Raw genomic sequence first — 9,056 nt, 5'->3', positions numbered from 1 at the left:
ATGCAAATAAAAACACACACATTAACATTTATAGAAAGCAGGAAAAGTAGGACTTAGCAATCTCTGGCTGGATGATAAAGCCTAATTTAGAAAGAAAAAAGAACTGAAACCTACTACCTAAGTTTGTACTTTAAAAGTTGGACATGGCAGTCCATGTTGGTAATCCCAGCACCCTGGGAGGTTGTGGCAGGAAAATTGAAAGTTTGAGCCTAAATTGGGCAATTTAGCAAGACCTTGTCTTAAAACACACACACACAACAAAAAAAAAGGGCTGTGGGCAGAGCTGAGGTGTTGGGTTCAATTCCCAATGAGAAAGACAGAAGTATTTTGTTCCAGCAATGATAAAGCTGACCAATATATAACGTTAATAAAACAAACAGAAAATACATAATAAACTCAATAGGAGCTTCAGAAGCATTTGAAAAACTTCAGCATTCTTTCGTGATAAAAACACTCCACAAATCAGAAATATGGGGGGACTTTTGTAGAAAACCCACAGCTGACATGATAAAATACTAAAAGCTTTCCTCTCCTGTTATGAGGGTCAAGACAAGGATGCCGCTTTAACCACTGCTATTCACTATTGTACTGCAAATCTTATTCTGAGCAATGAAACAAGAAAAAGAAAAGCAAGGTATTCAAGTTGGAAAGGAAGAAGTAAACCCGTCTCCATTTGGAGATGAGATGATTCTACATATACAAAATCCCACAGAATCCCAAACATTTATTATATCCAATAAATTTAGCAGTTCCAGGATCCAAGATCACACATAAAAGTAGTTGTTTTTTGTACTCAAGTAAAAAGAATCAGAAAAGGAAGTTCATTAAACAATTCCATTTACAATAACACTGAAAAGAATAAACTGCCTAGAAAAACAGTTAAGCATAGAATTCAGACATATGCTCAAAATTATAAAATATGCTGAAAGAAATTAGTGAAAACAAAAAAAAATGAAGATATTCCATGTTTAAGAATTGGAAAGGGAGGGCCAGGGATGTAGCTCAGTGACACAGCACCTGCCTGGCAAGCGTGAGGTCCTGAGTTCAATTCCTGCTACCAAAAAAAAAAAAAAATAGAGAAGTTAATATTGTAAAGATGACAATACTCCCCAAAGTGATCTACAGATTCTAGAACCTCTATTAAAATTCTAGTGGCTTTTATGCAGAAAAGGAAAGCCAATCCTCAAACTCATATGTGCCTGCAAGGAGCTCTCAACAGGCCAAACAACACAGACAAGGAAAAAAAAAGTAGAAGGACTCAGATTTCCCAATTTCAAAGCTTGCTCCAAAACTACAATAATCAAAACAGCATGATACTGGCCAAAGGATAGATATATAGACCAATGGGACAGAATGAGTGTCCAGAAATAAAATATCTATGAGCTATTGATTTTTTTTTACAGTCTTGTGCCTGACCCCTGCATCTCACATGTGCCAGGCAAGCTCACTCTCAATGAACTACATCCTAGACTTTCTTGTAAATTTTACTTTGAGATGGGGTCTCACAGCATTGCCCAGGCTGACCTTGAACTTGTTGTTCTTCTGTCTCAGCCTCTCAAGTATCTGAGATTACAGGTGTGCATCAGCATACTCAGCTATGGCTTGTTGGCGTTTGACAAGGACATCAAGGCCATTTAATGGAGATAATAGTCTATAACACATTGTGCTGGGTCAAGCAAACAACTGCAAGCAAAACCATCAAACTCCGCTCTCTCTCCGTATGCCAAAATTAACCCAAAATGAATCAGTGAAACTAAAAATAAGACCTGAAACTATAAAATTCTTAGAAGAAAACATAGGAGTAAATCTCTGGGCTTTACGTGTAACAATAGATTTTGTTGTTGTTCTTTTTTGAGATGGGGTCTCACTATGTAGTTCAGGGTGGTCTTAATATCACTATATACCTGAAGCTGGCCTTGAACTTGCAGCAGTTCTCCTGCCTCAGCCTCCTGAGTGTTGGGATTACACATGAGCACCACCATACCTGATGATGTAGCCACAAATTCTTAAATTTCACACCAAAAGCATAAGTAACAGCAAGAACATCATAAATATATTAGACTCCATAAAATGTAAGATCTTCCGCATGTCAAATTATATCATTAAGAATGTGAAAAGATAATTTATTGAAATATATTTTAGTAGCTTAATATCTAGAATACACAAAGAACATTTGCAACTCAAAAACAAAAAGACAAACAGCTTAATTTTAAAATGGACAAAGGAAAAAAATGGACAAAGGATTTGGATAGACATTTCTACAAAGAAGATACACAAATGACCAATAAGCTTATAACAAGAAACTCAGCACCACTGACCATTAAGGAAATGCAAATCAAAATCACAAGATACAATTTCCTTTTCATTAGGATGGTTATAATAAGAAGAGAGAGAGTGGGAAGTATGATGATGTGGAGAAACTGTAACCCCCAAGCACTTCTCCAGAAATGTAAAATGGTGTAACCACTTTGGAAAACAATCTGGCCATCCTGTGACAGGTTAGCACAGAGTTATCATAAAACCTAGAAATTCATATCTAGGTATGCACTCACAATAAATAAAAACATATATCCATACAAAATCTTATACATGACTCTCCCTAGTAGTTTTTTCCATAATGGCGAAAATAGAAACAACTCAAACGTCTAGAACTGATTAATGAATAAACAGTAGTGGTATATCCATTCAGTGGAACATTATTCAGTCATGAAAAGAATGAAGTACTGACATATGCTATAACTTGGAGGAAACTTGAAAACATAAGCAAAAGAAACAAAACACTGAAAAATGTTTTATATAATTCCACTTACATGAAATGCCGAATCTACAGAACAGGCAAAGCTACAGAGACCAAAAACAGATTGTTTGTTGCGAAGAATGGGAGAGAGAACAGGATGGATAATGACTGCTAAAGGATACAAAGTTTCCTCTAGAATGGTGGAAATGTTCTGAAAAGTGATGTTATTTACACAAGCTTGTGAATATACTAAACCCACTGAAGGGGAACACTTTTAAATGGTGAATTTTATAATGTGTGACAGTGACCTTGGTCACTTTATATTGAGAAGGCCACTATAACTGTGATGACAGATAAGAATTGGGGCGAGAGGCACAAGTGAGAAAGACTAGGGAGTTTACTGTAGAGAGAGTGGCCCAGATTTTGTGTGTCTTGGGACATAAATGACTCTTCCAGCTACAGTGGTGGGGGGGGAGCTCTTCCAACTACAATTGCACTTACCATGGTGCTGATCTCAAGGGATTTGATTCTTTGGTAAACTCCCCTGGACACTCATTTCCCTTCAAGGTTCTTGTTCTTCATCCCTGTCCTGTGATTTGCCTTCCTGAACTGCTGGCCCCAAGGCAGTCTCTCAATGATTATGTGCATCTGATGCAACACCTCACATACTCTTTAATAACTCCCATTGCTCCGTTGCCCTCGGTGGTCTGAGCCCAGTTTCAGTTCAAGAGTTAAGTTGAAGTTTTGCCCCCTGAGAAAAGCCGTGTCCCTTAAGGCCAATCCTTTATGTATTCCTGGTCTGGAGAGGGCATAGGAGAAGAATGGAGCTGAAAAATCAGGGTGGCTAGAAGATGGGAGGCTCTAGCTCTCCTTGGCCACTTTGGGTTGGAGGTAGGTGATGACTCCAGGGTCCTTTCCATGTACAACACCGAGAAGGCTCCTGCCACAGTCTAATGTGAGACCAGTGTGGGCTAGTGGGAGGAATGGGGGCATCATTAGGCAAAAATGCTGGAGTAATAGGATTTCAGGAACAGTCGGTTTTATCGGGAACTAAGATTTGTCTGCACTGGCTTGTGTGTTGAGTGGAATTTAGGACAGAGGGTAAGAGGGAGAGAAAAATAAGGACACACACCATCCTCTCCCCAACCCACTACATCCTTCGTGCAATTTCCCCCTACTCCCCGGGCAAAATGGGGTCAGTCACACTTTCTTCCCTCTAACGTTTCCTTTTAATACTCTTCTCTTCCTCCACCTTCCTTCTTGTCCTGCCTACCGTATCTCCCACTCACTCCCGATTTTCATTCCTTCCTTATTGCCACCCCTCCACCTCATCCTCCATACTCTTAAATCTCGTGTTGAATCAAGCCTGTTGTCACTCCCAAAATGACCGCAAACTGGATTCACTCTTACTTTGGGATCCCACTTATTTATCCTCCCTTCCACTGTCTCTGAATCATATGTGGACTGATTTCCTAAAAACAAAGACCCAGTAAGAGACATGACTGAGTAACAACAGAAAGTTGTCTGGAAAAATATTTGTAAATTACGTATGGAGGAATCCTTTCTTTTTTGTCACGCATATCCTCAGCCTTCCCATCTGAAATTCCTCTAAATCTACTCTCTACGCATGGAGGTAGAGGAAGCATTTCCAGAGATCTTTACAAGTTTGTGGAAAGAATAATGACTTTGCTCAGATGATGCTTCTAGGCTTGCAAATGTGGTCATGTTAGGAAACAGGATTCTTTTGGATTTCCTTCAGGGTCTCTTAAACAGCACTCTTTTATCCAATGGCTACCCATTCTCTTCTCATCTCTCAGTGACTGGTCCATCCCAGCAGTGAATCCACAACCAAACATGCATTCTTTCAGAACTCATCTGTGAGAAAGCCTGTGTGCTCACAGTACTGTGGAGTAGCCAAGTACTGGACTTGCATTGAAATGGCAACACACAGGCAGAGCAGTCCTTGTGGGGAAATACCAGCACAGGGCAATGTCATAGAAGGGTGACTTACTCTCGAGTCTTTGGAGGGATAAAATCAGGTGGATATACAGGCCTGAAAAGCAATCCAAGTGGGGCACTGAGCAGGTGAAAGACACTGAGACCTGAGGAACCAAGCAGGAGATCAGTGTGGCTAGATTCTCAGAGGACAGGAGGAAGGGAATGGGGTCCATTGGACTAGGTTCAGAATCTCAGCTTTACTACTTCTTCTCTGCATGCAATTATTTAACCCAAGTCTCAACTTGCAGTGACACTTGCTATGCTTTAGAAACATGAGAATAACCTATGAGAATCAAATAGGATAATGCATATAAAATATTTAGTATACGACCTAGCACATAGTAAATGCTTAATAAATTTTACTATCATGATAATTATTGCTGCAACTTCTACAACATAGTAAATGATTACTACTACTACATGCCAGAGGAATCTTTGTGAGAAAACCTCTGAAGACCCACTGAAATGTGAATTTTTTCTTGCAGACGGTAAGGAGTTATGAAAAAACATGAAAACATTTTGAAGTAGAGCAGGCAGACATCTTTTAAGAAGTTTACTTATGTCCCAGTGTGGAATAAATGGATCAGTGCCTAAAGGCAGCAACCTGCTTGGAAGCCATAACAGCAAGTCAGGAGGAGGAGCAATTCGGCAGTAATTCCCAAGGAAGAACCAATCGCTCTTGCGACAATAGATGCAGGATGCAAGGCTGAAGAAGTGCAGCTGGGTGTGAGGACAGGAGGCAGAGAAGAACTTGGGTTTGGAGTAATAAAGGGTAGGAATGATTATGGGATGGTAATGAGTGGTACGTGGGTCAGGGGAAAAGAAAAAGGGAAAGGAAAGACCAAAGTTGCTGACTGTGTTTGACCATTAAAGATACCGTGGGAACCATGAGGGCGACTCAGTTATCAGGAGCGGGGAAGTGGGCGGTTTCAGTGGTCCTGGAAGTCACTGTCTCCTTCTTTCCTCTTTCACACAAGGCTCCACTGTTTCCCAGCGCTTGCATCTCTCCCTCCTCTCTCCACTCTCCCCTCTCCTCAGTGCTGTGAGGTTTCCTCTTTCCTGAGTGCTGCCTCTCACACACGTGGGTCATCTTCAGGCTTCAGCAGTGCGGGTGCCAGGCAACAATGAGGAGCTGTTCAGCTCTTACAGATGTCTTCTCTCATTACTTTTTAATTTTTTTTGAGACAGGGCCTCACTATGTAGCCTAGGCTGGCCTCAAACTCAATGACAGTCCTCCTGCCTCAGCCTCCTGAGTGCTGGGATCACAGGCTTCTTTACTTTTTAAATTAAAATTAATATTTAATTTTCCAAAGGAGAAAATATATGTTCAATCACTGGCATTAACCAACTATAACCACTGTTAACATTGTTAACATTTTGTGCTTTAATTTCTTTTTCTTTTTCCTCAGCACTGGGATTAAACCCATGGCCTCTTTTGTGCTAGGCTACATCTCCAGCCTCATCTTTTCTTTTCTTTTTTTCTTTTCTTATGGTACTGATGATTGATCCCATGAACCACTTGACTACATCTCTATTCCTTTTTTTATTTTATTTTTTAACCTTGTGACAGTCTCCCCTTTCAATTTATTATCCTCCTCAGTATCTGGGATTATAAGTGTGCACTGCCACACCCAGCTTGTGAGATTTTGTAGCTGGTATATTATGTCAGTTTTATATATAATAGTAAGAATTGCAAAATAACTGCCTATGTTTCTGGGGGATAACATTTCCTCACATGTTATTTTGTTTTCAAATGTTTTCCTTCCACCATGATTGATGCATAGTATGTTAAAAGTAAAACTATCCAAATAGCACAAAGACATCACGATCAAAACTTAAGTATCTCTGAGATTTTCCTTCTCCTGTGGTATTATGGAAATACTTATACACCATATTTATGCACCCAGAAAGTAGAGGGAGTAGCATACTGAGTTTCAGCGTATTAGTTGGTGACCATTTTCCAGAGTTACCAACAGTTTACCAACTTTGCCTTACTTTTTCCTCCCTCTTTCCATAGAGTATCTTAAGTGAAGTTCAAGACATTTGTTCATCCACAAAGACCTCCAGTGTCTGTGTCTGACTGGTAAAGGGGTATAAAAGTATATGGTAATCGTAATCTTAGTAAAGACCGTAAGGTAAAATAATGAAGGATGAGGTTGGCATTTCAGGAATGATCAGGTGGGAGGGCTAGAGCTGGGACCAGGAACTTTCTCAGAGAGGCCAAACCATACCGTTAAACCTCTGCCCATCCAGTCTTCCCTCGATCACGTGATAGGGCAAGGACCCAAAGCCCATGCCAACAGCACTGCCCTCTGTTGGAGTGGCTCCACAATGCCTTAGGAAGAGTCTCCCCTGCTGTTCCCTGTTGCAGCATTTTGCCCATGGTCCTTGAATGATCCCATCTAACTGTGTCTCCTCATGTCATCTCCTAAAGAAGAGCTTGCAGGGGCTCTCCATTGCTTATACAGACATTCTTCAAATGGTCCCATGCTGACAGCTACAGAATAAACAAGGTGCATCTTCCTGAAGCATAACTTTTATACAAATACTGGAAGATAAATATGAGATTTATATGAAGATAAACATGACAATAGATTGGATACTGTAATCCCTCAGATAATTTTACAGATAATTCTATTTTATATTTGTCTGCATGCCAGGCAGGGTGGCCCACACCAGTAATCCTAGCACTCAGGAGGCTGAGGCAAGATGATCGCTGTGAGCCTGAGGCCAGCCTGTACCACATAGCAAGACCCTGTCTCCAAAACAAAGTTACATATATATGGTGTTTGGTGGATATCTTTTTATAAATGCCCATTCAGTGCACATCAGGAAAATTGCCACTGCTCCTTCTATGAATCAAGTGGAAATCAGAAGAGCTCTTTTTATGTTTTATTGTCTTCACAGGGCAGGGTCCCATGACAAATTTTCCTGAATTAAAGAAAACAGTTCCAGAAATATATAAGCTAAGGGGGAAAGTTACTTAACACTGAAGAACTTAGTTTGTTTTTTCCATGACTGTCTGCTAGAATTTTCACTTACTGAACTGAATTTTAGAAATATGTTTATCCCTTATTCTCCATGTTCTATAACACCTCAATCTTGCCGATCAAAGTTTTACAAATCACAGTACTTTCGAAAGATTTCCCAAAGATTGTTTAGAGATATGTGTTTTATAGAATATTCACATGAAATTTTAAAGGTAAAACATGAGAATTCGAGGAATTTTTGTATTTCTCCTGAGTAAGTTATCCTCATAGATGGCCCATAGCAATGAAAGCCGTTAGAGAAGTATTTATGTAGAAAAGTGTGAGAAACCCTAGTTATCCCAGCTTCATGATGCCAAGGTCTTCTGCTAGCCTCCCTTCACATTAATGTCTCAATTTGTAGATGACAATTTCTTCTAACACACATCTCTCTTCCTTCAGTAACGAATGATAGGCAGCCCCTCAAGCTTCTGCTATGAAGAAGTATCTTTCTGTTCATCTAAAACCTTTAATCTTTACACCCCTTCAAGATGTATGCACTTGGGTTGATGAGGTTTGTGGCTACAGGTACTTGCTGACACACTCATCCCCTCATTTATTAATTCAAGTACACTTGAGGAGCCTGTGATTCACAAGGCATAATGTTCAGTATAGTAGGTAGGAAAAAGAATCAGACATAAACCAGTATGGTCCAGAGGGGGAAACTTTCCCATAAATGTCGGTAATAATGTAGGGCATAGTTAAAGGAAAAAAATGGGAGCTTTGAAAATGTATTCATGTTCATGGAAACCTTCCCTAACTGGCAACACAGGAGGACCTTGATCAGATCACCCCTGACCCCTCAAAGAAAAATGACAGAATTTTCACCCTTTGTTTTGTATTGCATGGTATCTCTAGACAGATGGGGAAGACCCCATGGAACCACAGAACAACACATGGGTGGCAGAGTTTGTCCTCTTGGGTTTATCACAGATCCAGGAACTCCAGAAACTCTTGTTCCTGGTGTTCCTACTTGTCTACATCATCACGGTTGTAGGAAACCTCCTGATCATGATCACAGTGACTTTTGAGCCCCGACTCCACACACCTATGTATTTTCTGCTCCGAAACCTGGCTGTCATTGACCTCTGCTATTCCACGGTCACCTGCCCAAAGATGCTGGTGGACTTCTTTCACGAGACCAAGACCATCTCCTACCGGGGCTGCATGGCCCAGATCTTCTTCTTCCACCTGCTGGGAGGTGGGACTGTCTTCTTTCTCTCCGTGATGGCCTATGACCGCTACATAGCCATCTCCCGGCCCCTCCACTACGTCACCATCATGAACACTCGGCT

At 40.6% G+C, this 9,056-nt stretch overlaps 1 protein-coding gene across 1 annotated transcript in view; it reads left to right on the top strand.

Annotated features, from left to right (window-relative positions):
* The first annotated feature begins 3,569 nt into the window (after positions 1 to 3,569).
* Positions 3,570 to 9,056, top strand: part of LOC102007848 (olfactory receptor 4D1-like) — a 6,024-nt gene continuing 537 nt past the window's right edge. The window contains exons 1-2 of the mRNA XM_005394585.1: positions 3,570 to 3,628; positions 8,620 to 9,053. Of these exons, the coding sequence (XP_005394642.1) occupies positions 8,638 to 9,053 (416 nt within the window). The 5' untranslated portion in view covers positions 3,570 to 3,628; positions 8,620 to 8,637. The remainder of the gene's footprint in view (positions 3,629 to 8,619; positions 9,054 to 9,056) is intronic.

Source organism: Chinchilla lanigera, unplaced genomic scaffold (genome assembly GCF_000276665.1).
Source record: "Chinchilla lanigera isolate Chin_1 unplaced genomic scaffold, ChiLan1.0 scaffold00050, whole genome shotgun sequence".
Classification (NCBI taxonomy): domain Eukaryota; kingdom Metazoa; phylum Chordata; class Mammalia; order Rodentia; family Chinchillidae; genus Chinchilla; species Chinchilla lanigera.
Note: the sequence above shows the minus strand (reverse complement) of the source record. Positions and strands in the feature narration are given on the sequence as shown.